General features: G+C 52.5%; 1 protein-coding gene across 1 annotated transcript in view; it reads right to left on the bottom strand.

Moving 5' to 3' along the window:
* LOC119096363 (uncharacterized) overlaps window positions 1–20,150 on the bottom strand; it is a gene marked incomplete at its 5' end in the record, with an annotated part of 49,176 nt that extends 29,026 nt beyond the window's left edge. The window contains 2 exon segments of the mRNA XM_037219215.1: window positions 10,566–10,661; window positions 20,084–20,150. Coding sequence (XP_037075110.1) covers window positions 10,566–10,661; window positions 20,084–20,150 — 163 coding nt within the window.
* Between the last annotated feature and the right edge of the window lie 2,618 nt (window positions 20,151–22,768).

Genomic DNA, 22,768 nt, shown 5'->3' with positions numbered 1-22,768 from the left:
TGTTTAAGGGGCGCTAATGACGCTCTCTCAACATCCTGATTGTCATCACCGGGGCGCCCGACCTGCTGTTGTTGACCTCCTGAAGCTCGCTCAGCTGTTAGCCCCGGCGCACGATCACCGATGCCGCTTGGCCTTGGGTGGCTTCGGCTTTGTGACCATCTTCGAGGATAATGGTGCGTTGGTGCTTGTGTATTATTGGACAGGTGGTGTCGCGGTTGGTGCGCTCCGGTATGTCAGCCCGTCACGTCATGAAAAAACTGGAGAAGTGTTGGCGCCTCAACTAGCTGGAGTGCAGTTGTGCAGAGTGTACTGGTGTGTGGTCTCTCTTATGATCGTCTCAAACTGCATTCGGCCGGATTCTTATCCGCCTTTTTGGACGCCATCGGACTAACACTTGCCCACCACGTGCTTGGCGAAATGGGCTGCTTTGTCGATTCGGTGACATAGGTTCTGCGTCGCAGGAACCCAGGCTGACAAACCCTAGGCGATTGGGACTGCGTGGCTGCTTAACAGCTCTCATGGCTGGTGATTGAAGATCTTGCTTAGCCTTTTCAGTGTGGGGAGGTTCCATGGCAGAATCGCGTATCCCGAGGAGCACCACTCGTTGGGGTCACTCACAACGCACGGCCCTCCATGCATATCATGTTTTTGATTCAGAAGTAGGAACTTGAAAGACAATGTAGCTGCTTCGGCTTGACCAAAGCAGCTCGGCCTCACTGAGGTGGTAAGCTCAGTGAAACGACTCAGTTCGTGTTTTTTTTTTCCAACTTTAGTAACGCACAACACATGGAGCGGTAAGTAGCGCCGCCTATAAACAGCACTGGAGCCCTTGATCGCAGTGAGCTAGAATTGCTCTGAACTAGGGTAGGAGTGAAAAATTCCATCGCAAAAAGACCGTCCGGGAGTGAAAAATTCCATTGACAAAAGATGGAAATTATGAGCTAGTGACTGATGTGAGTGCCTGACTAGTGACATCTTAGGCCATTAAAGTGAAACAGAATACATTGAAGCATAGCAACTTCATGACAGTGTAATGGGCAAAACAAATTAGTAACACCAATAATTGGATGCTGCACTTTGCACTATCCTTCCACAGCATTTCTAACACAAAACAAAGCAAAGGAATTCAACAACAAAGTAACAACAGAAAATCCAACAGGGATAAAGCACTCAAACAAAAACAAAACTTGTACTCCTACACATTAGGTCATCACCAAGTCAAGCACAGTACACATACCTCTCGCTGCTGTTAAGATGGGGTCAGGGAAAACAAACATTTTGTCACTGTTTCTTACAAAATACCAAGGCTCATTTCCATGAAAGTAGCCTAACTATGCCTAACCTAAAGAGGCCTTACTTCATCTCATCCTGTCTAACCTGTTGGTATCACAGCAGCAGTTGTGAGTTACTGATTTCTGCAAAATTCCTTTTGTCACTTGCCATGCACTTAACCAGCTTAATCCAAATTAGAGTAGCTCATATGTTGAATGTCATCTCAGCTCACCTATCTTTTGATAGCAGCACCTGTGATAAAACCATGATAAAGCTCATTTTTTGGCTGGTGTCAACTTGCATTTGCATTCAGTTTATTTGTATATGCCTGTTGACATCAGACAAAGTTGACAACACGCAAATGAAAACATTTTGCTTGTCTTTTCAGCTGCAGCAAAGGCATCTATTTAGGCTTGCTAATTCATATGTAATGACATAGTTTGAGATGTTGGCTTCATATTTTCAATGGAATGGTCTGAATATTTACTTAATGCTGATATTTACATCATATTATAACTGTTATGCAGCTTAGAGCATTCCAGTGTTAAAAATAAGGTGCATATTAGCACCATATTGCCACTCAGCTAACCATGACAACTATGGAAAACATCTGGTTAAAGCAACCATGAGGGGCCACTTAAAAAAAAATGGGACAAATTATCGAGAATATGAAACAAAATAAGCCATTGCATGCCTTGTGGCATCATACTTTGCCTTAGACAAAATTTGATGGCTTAAAACAGCAAATGGCTAACTATGGTTACAGATCGCGTGTTGAAAGCAGGTGAGGCAAGCAATTACTTGGTTCGCAGAAGGCCCACTGGCTTTTTCAGGGCACACTTCTTCCTGGTCCCCCAAAACAAAAAGTCAGCACCACAGTTTGCACAGTTTGCTGACAGACAGAGTCATCCCACTCACTCCCCAAATATGAATAGCAATCACGTCCACCAACCTACGATATTAAAACGTGAAACAAGTAAGAGGTGTGCATGATAAACATTTCCGGAGGGCAGAATTTCGCCACCAAACACTTCTGTATTAGCTGCGTCAGGTCTGTCCCAAAGCTCTATATGACAGCAAAAGGATAGGCTTGTCAGGTAGCCTGGTGAGTTACACACTCGAAAGGCTTAAATTTATAATTATCGAGTACCGCCATGAACTAAAAATGGCTAACCGAGGGTTTAACAGGGCAAAAATGGCGGTAAAAATAAGTTTCATGCTTTAAATTGCCTCCTTCATTCCCTGTGAATTGTTCACTCTTGGGTGCATACCAAACATGTTTGGGCGGCTGCCGAATTAATCGAATTTATGTACAAAATACGCGCAAGTCTGCACTTGGAATATCTTGCACGGAAATAGGTCAACATTTTGAGCAACAGATGGTACCTCTAAAGTAATGGGAAAGTAAGAAAGAATAAAGTGGTATCACACTCGTATGATACCAAGAAAAACAAAAGTAGTTAAATAAATATAAAGACTGATACCTTTTGGAAAACTTTTGTTAGCAGCTGATTTGATTTAAAAGCTGTTAAAATAAGTGCTCAAATTGTGATATTCATCTTGTAAATTTTATTAAGAAGACATTTCTTGGATTTTTCACGGCAGCATTTCGGGAGTGATGCGATTTAGTCGTCAAGTTTCTTCGGGTAGAAGAAATACCTGGAGCAAAATTATCTACCAGGCCTTGCTGGTGTTTCCACCAGGCTCTGCTTCCGTGGTGTGGTGGTGAGACAAAAAATTGGGGATGCGTGAAAACCTTGCATTTGGTACACTGCCGCCGATTGTAATGCCTTTTGTACACAAACCAAGCTTGATGCGTGCAAGCGGCTGGAGTCGCCGGGGGGGGGGGGGGGGGGGGTAGTGGGGGGGGGGGGTCTTGGGCTTGAAGGTACCTGGCGCCCTTGCTCTGTGCATACATGGACATGATTCAGATGTACGTGAGGCAAGACATGGCCATAGGTGTCCAGGTTCTGTGGAGCCCTGTATATGCATGGTGGCTTCAAGTGAGCTCGATTTTGTATGACATCTAAAAACCTCAGAAAGGGAAATATGGGTTTGGCATGTGCGATTAGACAATGTAAGGCGGGAGTGAAAAATTCACATAAAATATGGGGAAAAGGAAAGAGAAATTCCTCCTCACAGCGTGTTGCTTTACACCCAAAGTCGGCAATTCTAGGACACTGCTTGATCGGCCCACGGCGCACCGCAAACGGCGCCCTCTATACAAAGAAACTAACCGGTCCCTAATTCGTTAGTGGCGTCACCTATAGCAGCGCACTCGAGCTTCAACCATGAGTATTGGGTTTCACTGATAGGTGGCGGTGGTGTCGCATGACGAGACCTGCCCATCCTCTGCGTGGTATATAAAATAGAAGAATTGGCAAAGAGCTTAGAGCCATAAACATGCTAGAATGATATGGTAAGTGGCATCGAATAGCCAAAATTGTAGTGGAATGGTGTCGTTGGACGTTGGCGGGCGTTCGCACCGCACCAACCACTCACAACGACCGCCCTCGTCAATCTACCCACCATGCTTTGTAATGAAATAGGAGCGTCCATAAATCGTGATCACGTTTATGGCCACTTTAAGAGCCCTCTTTGATAAATTACACACCGAATGTGCGGGCTGAGGCAAGCGTTCCCTGGTTACACGGGCAAGTGTAACGTTGCAAAAGATAACGTTCGTTTGACCTTCAATGGGGTCCATGTCCAGCTTAAAGGTTTTAAAATATAAAAGGAATTACATATGACTTGCTACCAAGCGTGGGCGTATGGGTAACATCTCCATTTCTTTTTACACATCGGTTAGGCGCCATGAAAACCCATTCTCCCAGCTCCGCGCGTATCCAATATATGGAAGCTCCATAAAGCATTTAGAACTTTAAACCTCAATACATATGCGTCACATGACTGGGTCAAGCGACATTGCGTATCTCTCGGTAAAATGTAGCCATCCTTCATCAGTATCGGCCCATCCGTCGTCGTGACGTGTCGCGTGTCAAATCAGTTCATAGAATTCCAACCATCCCACGTGGACACAATTCAGCTTTTTCAACAAACGAGCAGGGCAAAACCGCGATACGAAAGACGCTAAATAATCTATTTTTCCAGCCGCCATTAATGCATCTGAATGTGAACTGCAAGAAGTTCTTTCAGGCATAAAGCGCCAAAGATTTTCCTTGAAATGTTTCTATGTGACAAGTTAACTAGCGCACGCTCATAAGACTAAAGTTTCGAGCCGAATCTTTATGCTGTATGATATAATTGACCATCTCAAGGACAGCAGTCTAAAACGCACATCCAATATCGAACACGCATTATCGGGTGTCTGATCGCAGGAGCCAAACGCGGTCGACATGACTTCCACAAAGAGGTGTGGAACTCATGTCGACCACGTCAGCCTCAAACCAGACTTATAAGATGGCACGATGACCCAGAGTCACAGAATTCTTCCTTAAATGATGAAAAACATAGAACATCACGGCGATTTTAATCCAAATGAAAGCACGATCAAGCATCGGCCCCGTGCTAAGCGCATGCTAATAAGTCACCTAAAACCTTAGGAGGGCTCCTGGGGTTCTTTTCTCGTCTGGTGAGGACAAACCACCTCTAGATATCTACACATCTCTGTATGCGCTGTAGATTGAGAATATCTGATGTCAGGGTGAAGCAACGTATTTGGAAACGTCTCCTCGCGTTGACAACAAAACCATTATGTCGAACATAGGCCCACATGTCATTTAAAGTCATGTAAAGCACAGCTTAGGAACTGAGAACGGCAATTATACTTCAGGTTGCATGCGTGGAAAGTTGAAGCACTTTCTCCTAACCATCATGTCATTTTTCGTTTTTGCCAGCCGATCGATCTTGACGCCGCAGCACGCCTGCGGAGTTCTCTTCCACATGTGCTCTATGGAAGCCGCACACTGCGGAGCTGCATCAGCATCGTGGCGCTAATTCACGTTCTATGGAAGCCGCACACCGCGGAGCTGCATCGGCATCGCGGCGCTAATTGACGTCCTGTGGAAGCCGCACACTGAGGAGCTGCATCGGCATCGCGGCGCTAATTCATGTCTCACAGATCGATCTTGATGCTGCAGCACGCCTGCGGAGTTCTCTTCCACATGTGCTCTATGGAAGCCGCACACCGCGGAGCTGCATCAGCATCGCTGCGCTGATTCATGTCACAGTAGAACGACGCAGTGACCAAAGGCCCACCTTGCAGTGGAAAGTGACGAATTTACCGACCTTCGGCATAAGCTACCGCTGAAAGTATTGCCCTCGCTTCAGTGATACTCCGTGAAAGTGAAACTTTCCTTACAGGCATAATCCTTTTAAATCCTAGCAACGTGTTACAAAGATAGCTCCAAACCAGTTCGAAAACTGCTGGTTAGATTTTAGCACCTGTGTGTTTATATTGACGGCATTGCAATGCCTATGACATGAACAAGTATGCGACTAGCTTCAACCTTTCAAAATGTAACAAGTCCCAACATTTTTTCGGATATTTAAAACTCGTTTCATATGAAATTCATTCGGGACAAAACACTCGGTCCTGAACACGAGTGGTCAGGAAAGGACCGGAAATCCGAGTTGTGCGTGAAAGATCTTCACTTAACATTGCCACTGCCTGACCCGCCAGTTACTACTGAGGCCATCGTTGCTAAGCGACACACCTTGGCAATTCGTTTGAACTTCCGGCACTTTTGATCCAAACTGCCGTCATGTTTCGATGAGCCTGGCTGAATGACGCGTGCGCGGTAGGATTCAGAACATACCAATCCCAAACATTTTTACGGAGGCTCAGCGGCAGTGTTTTAGTTACCCCGTGGCATATTTCAGCCCGGTGCTGTTTAAGGTGTTGCGCCAGCCGTCGCCGCCTGGAGGTTAATTGAAGCCCTGCCTATTATCTCAGTATCTAATTATCGGACCGCAGAAATTGTAAAGAAAGTCGATTGCTCTTGTCATTTTTACGTCAAAAAACATTATGTTGATATCTGGGCCATGACTGATGACGTAACGGACGACGTTAACTACCTCACAAATAATCCAAACCATGTGTCAACTTCGGGGCATTGTAGCATCCGTAAAAATGCCTACTTAAGTTTGAAGCTGACATCAAAACAAACGTTGTCTTCGTTCAGTGAAGGTGCAAGTCACGCTAACGATATTGAAAGTTCAAGGTCAGATCAGGTCACACACACAAGCCTTCCAGGGAGGATTACCTATCGCGACCTCGGGTGACCTGACCTTTTGTCATTGGTTTGGAAAATGTTTTGTGCGAAAATTGTGTAAGTGGGCCGGATTCTTTCAACTTCCCAGGCGATCGTACATTAAGGCTTAATGAGTGGACCCAGCATTTAAGGTCCGAAAAATACTCAAATGCTTGTATAATTCTGTACCAGAAACGCATTTAAATGCGAGAACAGCAGCGGCAAATCTAGTGCAGAATCGGTAGCTGTGTTTGCTTGTAATCACCGACTGTGGTGAGCATAATGCCCGCAGTATTTGGCCCCAGAAGCCTGGCCTGAAGATGACTGTGAGTCACTGACAAATCCCACTGAAACACTGGTACTGGAATTAATTTAGATATCAAACTTGGTCATTATGCTTGATTCAAATTAGACTAGGTCAACACTGAATGATCCATGTTGAGGCCTGGCAGTGAGGGACCGCTTCAGATCGGATCTGGATACGACTAATGGATTCGGATCCGTACAGGTGTCGCATCGATGCATACCAGACATGACCAACATCGATGACTTCTGATTAGACCAGACCACCAGCGTTGAACTTGGCCCACCACTGACCTCAACTGCTTGATTCCGATTCGACGAAACCCGCCCATTAACCCATCACCGTCCACCCACGTCACGGCGTGGAATGATAACCAGTGATGGCACGTCTCTACCCAACAGGCTGCGAAACCCGGGTCAGTAATTCACCCAGCGCTCGTCTTGCCACACATCCTCCGCCGGGCTTAACGTTGAGCTAGTGGATAAATAAGCCGGTAATTCATGACCACAGAACGCACCCATGGCGCCGGCGAGCGGCATCCATGAATGCCGATAACCATCCTCGGCTCGGTCGACCCCTCGTCGCATCACTCATGCATGCAGAGAAATGGCAGTCAAGGCATGGCGGCGAAACCATAGCGAAATAGCGGCGCTATAATATACGCCAGGCTCGGACCTGGAGAGGGCAAATGCGAGCCTGACTATGCGCGAACTCGTAGGTGAACGCGTGCATGTATGGTGTGTGTGTGTGCGTGCGCTAGCTACGCACGCAGCGTATATAGATACTAAGGGGAAATAATTTTAGTAAGCATAAATACAATACAAATATTGAAAAAACCCAGTAAAATATTGAAAGGCGCTATGGTGTATGTGAGGGATACGCTATTGTACTGTTTGGTAGAGCGTCAGATACCTGACTACTAGCACAACAGACTATAACTACAGGAGAAGCACCTCGATCATGCGGTTTGTCAATGGCGTCCGAAAGGCAAATATCCGAAGAAATTCAGGCCAGCAAGGAGCAGTGGTGCTAGAATATGATATGGTACTTCCTATATTGGTTGAACTATCCATTCAGCTGAGGCTCCTCTGCGTGGATGGCACCTTCGGAGTATTCGCAGCGGCCGATATTTGCTGAAGACCCTGACACCAAATAGTAATATGAAAACTTAACAAAAAGTATGGCAGCGCCGTCGATAGCGACAATGGTAAAACCGGTTTTCAAAAGTCGCAGTGGTTTACACGAAACAACTTCACTAATTGTATAACACAACGTCCTTCATATTCGCTAAAGCTGGGCTGATTTGCAAACATTCTGTGCCATGACAAGACCATAAATCGATTGCAACATGAGAATGACATTTTCAGCGAAACAGCATTTTAAAGGTATTTGCACTACAAGACAACGACACAAACTGAAGATCGTGAAAACCTCCTACAAAGGGCCTGCGCTTCGGTACTACCGCGTTTGTCACCGTCCTAGCTGTCACACAGGCCGGTGTATTCGATTCACGCTAGCATGACAACGACACATATCACCTCATTATGGGTGACCGCCTGGAATAGTGCAATTACTGTTAGCTAATCTTGATCCTCCTCATAACAGAGTATTGGCAAAACCTCTGGCATGATGCATTCAAACAGCTTGGGACACAACCATGACACGCGAAGCCAAATGACCTGTCCTCATTTCCTCCACCCCCCGAGAAGGCCACATGGGGTGGCCGTGATGCAATCCTGCACTGACGTACGCTCACCACGAGGGACGGTAACAATTACTTTCACGCTTGTTAAAACACAACCAATCCCATTAAAATGTTTTTACACTCAAAGGTAATTCACTCTCCAAGCTGACGATTTGAAATGGTAATAGGCGGGATGACAAAGGTGGAAAGTGAAAAGCTGCGAAGTCCGCGGGCGAAATTTCAAATGTACGTATTAATTTGTTACGTCGTCGTAAGTTCAAGGTCATAGATGTGACTTACGGCTGGCGCATGCCATGTCGCTTTCCTACTCAGGCGACGCAATGTCCGACATAATGTGACACAGGCTGATGGGCTGAGGACTGCTAAGCTGGGCGATTACAAATGACGGCAAAACGAGAACGGGTCGGGCGGAGCGAGCGGCAATCCAATACAGGTGATTGAATAACCGCAGCGCTGGCAGAGGTAGCCGCCGAAAGAACGAGGTCGAGGACACGCCTCCCACCAACAGTTCGTGACAGCCGGCGTCATTTATTTCCCGATGGCGCGCGCCGAGCTGAATCACGTGTGGTCGGCCGGCGCGTAATGAAAACAGATGCCGGCTGGCCACCCCCCGCCGTGTTACGACACGTGACGTGCGACCGGCGGCGCCGGGCGGCCGCATACATCAGACACGAGGCTCGCGGTCCGCCGCTGACGAGTGTGTGAGAGAGAAAGAGCCGCAGATGGCCGCAGCGTCGACAGCCCGCAGGTGCGCCGCGCCGACCCGTCCGAACCTCGTCAGCAGCACACAGCGAAAGTAGCGACGCAACCCCCGCGGACAGGTGGTGTGCCGGCCAGCTGCAGCGATGCTAGACGTCGGGTCGGACCCGGGGTCAGCCGCCTGGCGCTCCGAGCAGCGACGGAGGGAGCGGCGGCGGGGCGGGCCGGATCGAGCCGCCGCCGGCAGCGCCCTCAGGCGGTGATTCAACCAAGCTTGCGGGCCGCCCGACGGCGGTGGGGTGGGAGGAAGCGATCCCGGGCAGACCACAGACGGGCCATCAGACAGTCCGGGATCCGGGAAAGACCGGCGTTCCGAGACAGCCCGTCTGGCATTCCGGCACGGACCATCCGCTACCCGTAGCGACAGACCATTCCACCATGCACCCGCAGCGGCAGACCATCCGACACTCAGGGACAAACCATCCGATGCTCCGGACTGACGACCATCCGACATTCAGGAGCAGGATATTTGACATTTCGTGACAGACCAGCCACCATTCCGGGACAGACCATCCGGCACTTCTGGACAGACCATCCAACATTCCGGGACAAACCACCCGACACTTTCGCACAGGCCATCCGAAAATCGCGACAGATCATTCAACGTCAATGGCCATGACGCTTAAGACTGAATACCACCCTACAACCCTAAACAACCCGTTTAACATGCCCGAACAAATACCCGATAATCGACACGGGGAATCTGACAACTGGGACATTCCAAAGACCGGGAAACGCCCGTTGTCAAACGACACGGGCCCCTGGTTTCCATACAAAGCGGGAGAAGTCAGTCGCAGTCTTTTTAACCTTCTGACCTCCTTCGATTTATCAATGGTTTTGCTCGGCAAATGTCACATTACACATCTTGATAAGCCGGACAAAGGCGCAGGAGCGAAGCCTTCCGCATCATCTTGTCATTTTCAATTCGGGAGGTTCGCGGGGCCGCCAGAACCCTAACGTGAGCAAGCGGAGGAGAACAATAGCTTCCGCTGTCTGAGCGGGCCACCGAGGACATCCATTAAGCCTCCAGAGACAAGGCCCGGGGATAAACGACATCCATACGCGTCCGGCTATCCACGCGGCAGATACCTTCACGGAGTCGCGCTAACTATGCCGGCTATTAGCGTCACCGCCTTCACGCCGCCCGTGCGTCCCGAGTCACTGAAGTGAAAACCCGACCCGCCAGGCCGGGCCGGGCCTCACGCCCCCGGGAGCGGGAGCGGGACTGGGACCGGGACCGGGACCGGGACCGCGACCGGGACCGGGACCGGCACCGAGCCGGAGGACTCCGGCTCGTGAGCCGCGTACTCACCGAGGCGTTGAAGTAGGCGGGCAGCACGCAGCGCTGGTCGTCCAGCCGGCTGTTCTGCAGCCGCGCCAGCAGCTCGATGAAATCCTGCGAGTCGCCCTGAAACGGCCGACACATGGCTGGAGCGGCGTTGTAGACGAGCACGCGGCACACTGCGCTGCTTGAGCACAAGCGATTCCATCGACGTGTGCTACACAGGTGAGGTGAGCCAAGAAACACGGACAATATAGCACTGACAGAGCGGCCAGCACCCCCACACGGAGGGAAACAAGACCCTTGTGTGTCGTCACCAGGTGAGAGCCGCGATCCAGCGAACCCGCAGCGCAACCCACATTTCGACGTACGTGATGATGTCACTTGTCTCCAATTGCGCAGGAGTTAACACGGCATCTATCACATCCCGTGGAAGGAAGCGACTTACCAAACTTTGCGTTCTCCCAACCGCAAATCCGTGGTACAGCCTCCATATAGGCCAGCAGATTTTCGGATCCACTCAAGGAAGATAAAATACTGAAAGACTATGTTCGGTTCAAAAATGCAGTTTTTGATTCAGTTGTCTACCTCCCTCATCCCCCTCCCACATCAACCACTACCGTCACACCTCGAGAAGGAAGAGGGTCGATTTCGGGGAGAACCCCTTTTTCGTGTATGTTGGGGAAGGCTTAACCATTTTACCTGCTCTCTCCCCTACCCACACCCTAGCTTATTTTGCGACGTCACGCCCTGATTCGACCGCTACCTATGTCGGATCGGTTAAGCGGGCTTACGCCTGGTTTAGATTCGGAAATGATTGCATAACAATTAAGGATCCATTTAGTCTGTCTTAGCCCCTAGTCACAACGGAAACGAGATATACCGCGATTTCGACGGCAAAGGCAAAGCATGTCTGCTTGTGTGGCTTTCAGCTAACATGCAGTGACGTCTAATCATATTATTGTCAACGTAACGCGCCGTGTCCACAGTTCTCATGCACGAATTGTCAAAAAGCAACTTAAAAAACATCGACGACAAGATAGAGTGCGTCTTATCTCCAGAAAGCGACGGATCAACGCCGTGTTTTTGCGAGAAAACACGTTTCGATGCGTCATGCAATCTCCCCAGATGTATGCGACCGCACTAGATAAGTCAGTCCAAACACGTTACTGGGCTCGATAAGGCGAGAGTTCCGAGACTTCTTCTCCGTTTTACGAACGAGGCGTGCCGCAATCGCGCCAGTTCCCACGCGACCTGCGCGGTGCCGCCGCTCCGCAGAGGGGAAGCCGGGGCGTGGCCGGCTCCCCAACCGGCGGGACACACCGACTCCAGATCGGCCTGCTCCGCGTGCTGGGGCGTGGCCGGCTCCCCAACCGGCGAGACACACCGGCCAGCTCCCCGACCGGCGGGACGCACTGGCCCCAGATCGGCCTGCTCCGCGTGCTGGGGCGTGGCCGGCTCCCTGACCAGCGGGACGCACCGGCTCCAGATCGGCCTGCTCCGCGTGCTGGGGCGTTACCGTCTCCCCCGCGGAGCGCATCGTCAAATTCGACATATTCCGGGTGCTGGGGCGTGACCGTCTCCCCCGCGGGGCGCACCGGCCCCAGTTCGAACTGCTCTGGGTGCTGCGCATGCTATCCGCATTGCGTGTCAACTGACGATGGAGGCAATTACGGCCGGCGTGTTGATGTTCGGTGGGCCGTTTTTTCGTCCCGATTTATTGTATGCTCCAAGGACGATTCAATCATGACATGCCAATTAGTTTTTGCGCTTGTGTGCGCTGCTGGTTCTGTTGAACAAATCTGCCGTGCGGTAAGCAGATAACAGGCAGGTCTTCCCGGAAGTGGGCACCCTTCAGGATGCACAGGGAGGGGGACACGGGAGCATGGTTCCATAGTTCATTAGGGATGCACTAGCTATTGAGCCATTATGCAGAAATTTGTTTCAAATTCACCGGGTTTCGGAGATAATTCTAGCTGTACATCAGTGTTATCCGAGACCCATTTCATGTTGCTGAGACGCGAGTCAACGCTACATCGTTAGCGTCGAAGCTATTGACGCCAGGGCGTCTCCTCTCGGCGCGGCTGAGCAAGCGAGAACCTCTTGTTTCTTCAGTGTAGGCGGAGCTGCTGAACGAGAACTAAACAACGGGTGTTGTGCCAGCGGTTGCCCTTTCTTGGTTGCTGGAATGAGAATCAAAGCTCAAAATAATTTTGCAAGCTGAACAAGATTTGTCAACTTCTTGGACCTGGACCATTGCATTGAACATTTAAACATAATTTCAGCGCGCTCATGAAGCAAGTTGACAATTCATTGGATGAATGGGCAGAAAATGCAATTTGCTCTCGCGCCATTTATTACGCATTCTAGAAATCAAGTTCTTGGACTCACAGCCAAACCGGACATTTTCTAACGCGACTGCCACATGCAAATCGGCACCAGTTCGTGAAAAACATTGCAATTGCCCACATCCGACATCACTAGCCGCGGCCGTCAAGACCGTGACCGCGCCTTTACGGGGTTGACCTCCAGACCGCTAGCGCGGAAGACCGGTTCCGCGAGGCGCGAAGTGTCACCTCACGTCTCGTTATGGCGTATCTGATGCAGACAGCGCTGTACCGGTGCTCACGGGGCGAGGCGTCCCCGTACTGCACAGTCTCGACGCTGAAGGACGGCAGATACAAACAGGCGCCAGCAGCTTCAGAGAAAATCGGCCGCTGGTGGAAATCCACCCAACTGTTACAGGCTGTCAAGGTGAAAAAGAAGAGCCATTTAAAATGGAATGGCATGCTTCCGACGTTCATGAACTTTTTGTACCACTACCGTTAGCGATACGGACACATTATACCTACTGGATAATCGTTTAACCTCTACGTGTGTCTAGCCACCGGTTTGATTGCATTAGCAGCCTGCGGCTAGCTAGAAAGATTGCGTCCCCTCGTGTGACGATTATCTGCACTAGAAGATGTGTACTGATGTCGACGGAACCGGTGTTGGTATACAACCTGCAAGTCCAGGCCCTCAATCCAAGGACTGTTATATTAAAAGTAATATAACAGTGCTGCACGATGGGTCCAATGGCATCACACATCGTTTTTACCACTTGCATCAAGTTCGCATTAAAAGTAGCGTGAACATGACAGTGAACACTTCAGTTCCACGTGGTAAATCTTGAAACAACATAATATCGCTGCATTGTATCGAATTTGAAATTATTTGCACAACGGCACGGTGTGAATCAAATGGTCAAGCTCCCAGATCAATGGCAGCGAATCGACAACCCCTCGGCGACGAAGCGAAGCGGGATAAATGTCAGTGCGCCGCACGCGCGCACCCGGCTTCGGTTACCAGAGCACTTCTCGATGAAGCGACAGGCAGTGCCGGGCGGCTGTAGGCTCCAGTCAGCTGGAAGCTGTGCCCCCCCCCCCCCTTACATTAATGCGGCTACATCTACTACTACTTCTGTCATCTACTATTACACCTATGCCAAATTCTACTACGACGTTCCGTGTTACACTATATTCTACTACATTGTGCTACATTCTACTACAACATACAACATTTACTACCACTTTTGTCATCTACTACCATATCTGTGCTACATGCTACTACAACATTCCACAATAGCAAGACTGGGTGTCGACGGTCGTCCAGCAGGTTAAGGCGGTTAAGAATAATTTAGCCGTGCTCGAGTGAAAGGCCAAACCCACTGCAACGTACGTTTGCAGGCTTCGCCATCCGCCTACCGAACTGGTGGTTTTGTGGCGCTGGCAAAAATTGAAATTCCTTGCTGGAATCCATGAATCATTACTTACAGTTCAAATCAAGTCGTTCAACTCAGCGTCATGATTAATCTCTCTGCATGGTCTTTCAGTGCACTGGAGCCAGTTTACACTGTTCCTGACTTCGAGCCGGGTTTCGCTAAGGGCTTATCCGTCACAAACAACCTCCTGAGCCGACTGCCGGTGCCAGCGTGCGACCAGCGGCATCGATGTCATTGATTGCAGGAGCCATCGGTGTGTGACGTCGGCGTCGGTGACGTGTGGTGGATGCGTCAGCAGCGGACCACGCCGCCGCCGCTGCGACGCGCTCGTAACGTGGCCCCGGTGATCTCAGCCCGACGGCTCATGTCAACACGAGGCCGGCCCGGACGCGGCGCCGGGCCGGGGGCGGCCGGCCGCCGCAGGTCAGGGTCAGGGGCGGCCGGCCTCCGACCGATCGGATGACGAGGGGACGGCGGGGGCACAGGCCCTGGCGAGAGCATGGGTGAGGTGCGGTGAGGGTGAGAGACTGCGTGCTCACCCATAGGTCACCAAGGGTCACGGGTCACCAGTGTCGCACCTGGGCAGCTGGCGACTCGCGGCCTCCCCACAGGAGGTGGCCCATCAGCTTTACCTCGAGCCTCAGGCTCATCGGCAAAGCTGGATGAAGCCTCAGGGAATGGTACGGACGATCGGTGGCAGCCAAATGGTCCTGCCGCCATCCTGCCGCTGGCGTAGCGGTCCCGTGTGCTGGCCATGACCTGATTCGCTTCAGCAACGACCAGCTTCATGTTTATGCCTGCTTCATTTGTGCTTCCCTGAGCCGAAGACAACCAACCATCGACAGCACCTGAAGTTAATGGTTTGTTCTCCTTAAAAAAGCGGGTCGGGACGTCATAAGTTATCCCAAGGTCTTTCTTTAGTTCAGAGCTTTGAAAATTATTTCCTCATTGTGGAGTTTTCCCACAAAACAATTTATACCCAGTACACAGCACAAGTTGATCTGTTACGCAGCGTTTCAAGGTATCTTTCCACGTTTTGTCTATGTCGGGAGGAGGTACCTGGGTACTTCGACGAGCACCCTAACTGAGGTACCTGATCACTAGCACCCCATTCATCTAGCAATGACTGTCGCAACACAAAATTCCCGACTGTAAGCAGACAATCAAGGTCTCATGCATTTTCCAGCATTTCCCAAATCAAGTTTCTAGTAAAGCGTCATTTTCGTACGTCATCTACCGCCCTCTTTTCATTCGGCACATGGCTGGTGGACTGAGCTGACAGAATCGACGCACGAGTCGCTGGCACGCGCTGCATTATCATCTAGCGCTTAACTCCACACACTGAACAAAGTGAACGCGGCGGCACACATTTACAGCAGTGTTTTTTTTTTTACAAAGTTGTTGGCCACTGCCCCGGGATAAGACAAGCAAATACTACTATTGAAAGCCTTTCCATTCCGATCTGGAAGCCTATTGTCTCGTCCCGGGCCCTGGTTTTTCCACGAGTGCCTTGAAAGGTATAGAGCGAGTACAAGAGGCTCAGGAGCGTCCCACCTGCCGCCTTGCAGCTGGCGGAAATCCGTGCTTTTTCCCATCCCGGCCGGCCACGGTCTAGAGCTGCACCACCTGCCCCCCCCCCCCCCCTCTGCCGACGACGGCGGCTTGTACACGGCGCGGCCCGCTGTTCGTCCCGACGCAGCCCAATTACTTCGCCACCCCACCTGATGTCTTCTGTGTAATGTGGAAGGACTGTGCGTCTGTCTTCACACAGAGGTGCAGCGTCTCTCACATGTGAACAATCGCACCGGCGCCCACACCTGCGTCAAGCCTCAGCACCGCCCACAACCCGCGGAAAAAGCGGTGAGCTGTCGCACCTACCACACGCCGTCACACCACAACAGGCTATCTCACCAGCAGCGCTCGCCGGCGCGGTCCGCTGACCGCCACCCAATTTACGGAGCCGCCACGGGCCGGCAGCTGTCAGCGCCGGTGGCTGGTGTCCGCCGGTGTCCGCCGCTGGCCCGGCGGACACCGGACCGGCGCCTTGACCTTGGACCCGGCCCGGCGGCGAGGCGCGCAGATACGCCAGGATCAGGCGACTAAACCATTGTTTCCGCGCCTCAGCTATTAGCATGGGTGATGTGTTTCTGATGCGTTGGCGTGTCGCCCGGAGTCGACACGAAGAGCGCTGCGTCATGTACACGCGGGCCTGGCGACAGTGTCGTGACTGGGTCCTCTTCCAGTGCCGCAACGTCTGCGCGTGGTGGCAGCCGACTAGGGGCCTGAAGGCCGCCGGTGCCATCGTCCGCCTCTTGCACGGCGAGTAACACAGAACAATACCCGCAAGAGAGTAATGCGTTTGAGTGACGTTAAACGTGTTGATTTCTAACGTGCTGTACTTTTAGATATTCGCTATCGTATTGATGATGCGTTTAATCTGTATACCATATTGAAAAGAAGTACGCCCGCTGGACAGGAACACTTTTTTCAACTCTAGACCACAATCATGCACGGCAAAATGCAGCTCGGCTCCAGTTGACCAGTGAGGCTACCAACCGGTGACAAAACCCCATGAATGGACCGCTCGCCCCGAACGTTGCATAAAATGAAAGATTCATGACAGGCAGCAATATCCGCCGCCAAAAGTAAGCGTCTACAAGCGCCTCAACATCCAGTGTGATGGCTGCCAACGTCACAAGACCTAAATATATATTCAAGGCCAATGCACCGCCTGAATTTGTCTTCGCTGGGATTGGTGAGGACGTACAGCCATCGGACCGCTCATCCCTCACTCGCTGACAACATACCCGGGGTTCTGCTCGGGCGCCATGCATCATTCTCTCCAGGCGGGTGTTCCGCAGAATATGCCGCAGTGTCACAGTGTCACAACCTTTGGTTATACGTGACGCTTGTTTCGGCGGAATGTGCTTTGGAAACAACTGGGTTCCGGCTGTCCAAGTCAAGGGGCAGATTCCCAGAGAATCTCGCTTCAGCCGAGCAATGCAGTTATTGTGATCACCTGCTTTGACGTCGTTGAAAATTACCGCTGATTTAGCTAACGGGTCAGTCTTGAGCCTCGGTTCTAGTAACGGAGGCACGGTTCTCTGCCCGCCTCCCCCTCCCCCCCCCCCCCCCGCCGCCTCCAGCCTTCAGCGGTACGTCCGCTGGACCGCGGCCGTGGGGAGTGGGCGGTGTGAGTCGCAACAGAGCTTCGCTTCGCTGTTTATCCATTGAATAACACTGCAAAACAATGCATGATAATGGGATTGAATGGCACTGTGACACGCAATGTGGCCGTCGTGGTACCGTTCGAGATCGAGGAGCTGACACAAACAGAGACGGGAGCAATCCATTGCGCCAACAAACAAAACATTAACGCACTAATCGCGAAATATGATAAGACTAAGCACAAACACGGAAACTGTAGGGTTAACACAACTATGAAATGTGATTGGCCGGATCGGGTCAGTTTTGAGCCAGCCGCTGGGCGCGGCAAAGGAACGGTTCTGTGCTCGCCTCCCCCCCCCCCCCCCTCCCGAGCCTTCAGCGGCACGTCCGCGGGACCGCGGCTGTGAGGTGCGGGCGGCGCGCCCGGTCACGTCGGCGCGATACATCATGGACGACGTAACCTGTCTGGTGCGTCACCCCGGCCGGCCAGTCAGCGCGCCCGAGTGCTACTTCCGCCCGGCGTGAGCGCCGCGGACGCCGTGCCGTCAATCCGGTGCATTCGTCACCAGGCGGTAATTCGCCGGAGAAAGCTATTGACACAATGACGTCAGCCTCTCGGAGCGGGGCATGCGCGGGCTTTTCTCGCCACGGCTCGGGTCCCGGCCGCGCGGGAGCGGGGGTATTCGGCGTGTGCTCCAGCTTAGCCCCCGGCTACCCAGAGGTCGCCTTCGCGGTGGCCGTCCCGGATCGCGTCCGCAGACGGAGAGGAGAGCCTCGGTACAAACATGCTTCACCCTGCGCTCAGGACAGCGCTGGCCATGTAATTCACATCCGGTCGAGTCGGCCCAGCCAGTGGCGGGAGTCAGATGAGTGGCGGGGTTCGGCTGGGCTTGGGGAGACGCGGTGCCAGCCCGGTGACGGCTGCCTGGCTTCCGGCGGGGAGCACCACCCCGCCAGCGGGACATCCGACTACAGCGACCGACACCACAGGCGGACCGGACCGGCTGGCGGACCGGAGCCAGCGGACCGGAGGCCGCGTGCCCCTCACGCAGCGGACCGCGGTCCCGCTGCTCTGCTGTGGCGTGGGTGCCGGACTGCGGGTCTGCTGGTCCGCTGGTGCCCTGGTGTCGGACCGCAGACCGGCCAGTTTCCCAGTGCCCCGCAGCGATGGCCCGGTCACCCAGCGAGAGGCGGCAGCGCCGTGGGTGGTCTGATCAGGGAGGCGGCCTTGTTATTCGGATGCCGGCCAAGCGAGGCCGCGTCGGTCGGTGATGCGTCCCGACGCGGCATTGAGGCCTGCGGAATTCACGGTCTGGCCAGAAGAAGAGCTATCATGGTTAGGGCCTCGTGGATCCTAATCCACCAAGGAACAGCAGGAAAAAGGCTCATAAAACGGATGGTCTATCGCATACGCACACTTATCTTCAATGATGGCACTTATCAGTGGGTCGTATTGGAGCATGGTTAACTGGAGAGATCATTACAGTGATGCCTCGGCACTGGTACAAACCGAAAGCAGCGACAGATTCTTGCACAGGGAATCGAACCGGCTTATCTAATTTTGGGTAGAACATGTTATCCATTAATAGGCGAAAGTTACAGCTGAAAAGGCACCCACTGATTAAGGGGATTGTTTTAATCATATTGGGGTCTGAGGTCCTGCACTTAATTTCCCCCGTCCCCCAAATCGTCGCGTATTTGAACTGTAGCACCATTATACAAGTCTAAGGAGTTCAGTTGGTTATGGCGCTTGTTTTCTGATTCACCCACACGAGGCCGGGTCGGTCGAGCCGCTTCAGGCGGTCGCTATTTGCCCCTGGCTGAGATGGGCCAGCTGCCTGCGACAGCGGCTACGCTAAAGGTCAGGTGACGCCGGAGGGCGTAACGGACCCTGACGAGCATTGCGGCACGCTAAGTTTTCCCGCGAAATTTTACCGCTGACCTGGAATTTCACGATGGGATGGTGGGGTCAAGGTTTACGCAGCACACGCTGCTTTGCGTGGGCACTGATCCCGAAAATCCATCCAATCAAAAAGTTCGGACAATATCTCGCATAAGATTTCTTTATCGATTCTATACCAACGTAATATCTAAAAAAAAGAATGCGTTCTGAGCAGCGTCCTCGAACTCCCCTGATATACATATATCAATGCCAAGCGCGCTTAACACATGAATCACCGCGGACAACATAATTGGTTTCTGCTAAATCTTGCTAAAGACAGCCTGGCAACACCCACTTGTGACATAAACGCAGCTATAACTCATTGTGGGCAGGTTCTGAGAACGTTCTGGTCTTAGCATGCATTGCAGCCGTGCGAAAACTAGATGAAGACACCGACGAACTACACACGTGAGATTGTCAGATCGCAGTCGAGACACACGCAGTTCCCGAGGACAAAACAGCGCCTTGCGCAGCTCCTGTATCCATGACAGGCTGTGACGAGTACCGTTCCCTACGGTTTCCCACGCAGCTAGCTGGTTCAATACCTCGTGCCGCCACTGTCCCATGTTGACTCCGCTACTCATTTTGAGCGCGAAATCTGACCGAGTCAGTTATGCCGGAGGAAAGGACGGACAGCTGTATAGTACTCGTTTATAGCAGGCATTCGTAACCGACCTTGTATTCCTCCGGGTGCACCGGCACATGTCTGGAGCAGTACACCTGGCCGTCTGAACCGCGCCGCCTGAAATGCACACAAAAATACATGTCAGCAATACCAAATTAACATATTTTTAGTACATTCAAATCCCCTGAAACGCCCCAAGAGAACACGGACACCGGCACCGCACCGCAGACCTGCAAAACGTACCGCTTCAATACTCGAACATCACTAAGAAGTCTCCTGCGTTGTCTCGGGAAAAGGGATGGATTTGTAGCAAATGAAAAGTAAAGTGACCAATGCGAGGTACGGCGTTTGCAAGGGTTGGTTTTGCGCAGTGATGTTGCAGCCACGTTTGGACCCGGGCATGCTATGGAGTCGATGGATTTGTAAGCGCGTCTTTATGGAGGCCGACACCCGCCTGGTTCCAGCCATATGAAAATGCGCTGTTTATGCACAGCATTACACGAGCTACGAGACCATTCATAAATCGTCGGCAGTGACGACATCGCATGTTTAATGGCCCATATATTGCGCCTTTGTGACTAAGCTGAGTCCGAGCGGGAGTACGTATTGTGATTCATGACCCTAACAGTCATTATGCCGGCGAAATCGGAAGAACACTTTTGACAGATTGTTGAGAAAGAACGATTTACGAGTGGCCTGATGCCATAATACGTCGCTTATGAACTTGAGCAGCACTGAGCGGCCTCCCGCAACTGTGTGGCTGAAATGAATAAGGATCCACGGCTTTGAGCGCGAGCAGAAAAACCCGCAGATCACTCCGGGAATGAGCTCGAATGGTTAGCGAGCCCCGATCTTGTCCGCGATGTCCGGTACCGTTTGTTGCGGTGCTGTTTCTGACGTCTGCTGCATATTTATGACGCGTTACTCTTACGTGACGTCGCGATGTTCTCCAACATCTGAGAAGTCCAGAGCCGCCGCAGACTCAGCCACGATAGCCGGAACCCGGGACTACCAACGTGGTGGGCCTAAGCTGACCAGGAGCTTCTCCCTCCCCGCCTCCGGTCAGGAGCTTCTCACTCGTCCGCCTCCGGCTGGGAACTCCTCACTCGCTCACCGGCCGGGAACTCTTCACTCGCTCACCTCCGGCCGGGAGCTCCTCACTCGCCTTCCCCGGCCGAAAGCTCCTCCTTCCGCTGCCTCCAGTCGGGGGCTGCTCCCTCCCCCGTCTCCGGCCGGGAGCTCCTCACTCGCCTTCCACCGGCCGGGAGCTCTTCACTCCCCCGCCTCTGGCCGAGAGCTCCTCACTCGCCCGCCTCTGGCCGAGAGCTCCTCACTCGTTCACCTCCGGCCGGGAGCTCCCTACTCGCCTTCCGCCAGCCGAGAGCTCCTCACTCGCCCGGTTCCGGCCGGGAGCTCCTCACTTGTTCACCTCCGGCCGGGAGCTCCTCACTCGCCTTCCCCGGCCGAAAGCTCCTCCTTCCGCTGCCTCCAGTCGGGGGCTGCTCCCTCCCCCGTCTCCGGCCGGGAGCTCCTCACTCGCCTTCCGCCGGCCGAGAGCTCCTCACTCGCCCGCCTCTGGCCGAGAGCTGCTCCCTCCCCCGTCCCGGGTCGGGAGCTCCTCACTCGCCTTCCGCCGGCCGCGAGCTCCTCACTCGCCCGCCTCTGGCCGAGAGCTGCTCCCTCCCCCGTCCCGGGTCGGGAGCTCCTCACTCGCCTTCCGCCGGCCGCGAGCTCCTCACTCGCCCGCCTCTGGCCACGCTGACAACCCATAGCGGCGACATTCCGACAAACAGCTGACGGTTGCCGTGCCAGACGTGCAGTTGAACACACGGTTATGCGGCCACGGTTACATGGTATGCCCTCCAGTAAAGTTGCAGATAAAATATTATAGGTTTCCTCACGCCGGTCTAAAGGTCTTGGTGTGGGGATCCGGATTCATGGGATCTGATATCACATTTACACCGAAGTCCTCGAGCAATCTTGGCTTAAGGTCGATTCATTTTCAACCGCCTGGGGTGTGGAAGTAAAGAAATCACTCCATTTGCTCCTGGAATTCCACCTGACCGACAGAAATAGCTGAGCTGGTGGTGATGGTATCGTCGCCATACATCACCTGCGGGGGCGGCGCCGGCGCAGGCAGGCCCCTACATAGCACCCCCTCAGGAAATCAGATCAGTTCAGCTGCCAGGCAAAAACTGACGAGGTGCTTTACGTCCTTCACAGGTAGAAGAAAAATTAAATCAAGAATGTCAGAGGCATGCATAAGTCGCCGGGTCTGGCTGACACGTAAAACTCAACTCGCCCCAGTTCGACGGGTTTCCGACTTCAGATCAGGTCCATGTTACACGAAACCCTGGACGAGAGTGAAAACCGCCAGAGCCCATCTACCACTGTTATCGGCGCCTGACGGATGAGGACACAGGGATTGCGCGCAGACGATGCTGTTTGAAGACCAGGAGCGCATACGAAAACAGACATAGCGCATGCGTCGGATCCCACAACATGGAACACCCGCAGCTGAGGGACGACCTCGCCTCTCCCCACGCTCCACCGACATTCTAAACTGAGCACACAAGTACAAGTGCGGGGAGGCCTCCACTCACTCACTCGTCTATCCAAAGGAGGCGTGACCAATGACCTGTCAGTATCTCCATAGGAAAGATGGTCTCCACTGATTCTCCCTCCCCTCTTCATAGGGGTTGGCGTGACATCTACTAAACAATGCGTTTCCCCGG

This window comes from Pollicipes pollicipes, unplaced genomic scaffold (genome assembly GCF_011947565.3).
Source record: "Pollicipes pollicipes isolate AB1234 unplaced genomic scaffold, Ppol_2.1 Scaffold_4295;HRSCAF=5057_pilon_pilon_pilon, whole genome shotgun sequence".
Lineage (NCBI taxonomy): Eukaryota > Metazoa > Arthropoda > Thecostraca > Pollicipedomorpha > Pollicipedidae > Pollicipes > Pollicipes pollicipes.
The sequence above is the reverse complement of the archived record's forward strand: the minus strand, read 5'-3'. Positions and strand labels throughout refer to the sequence as shown.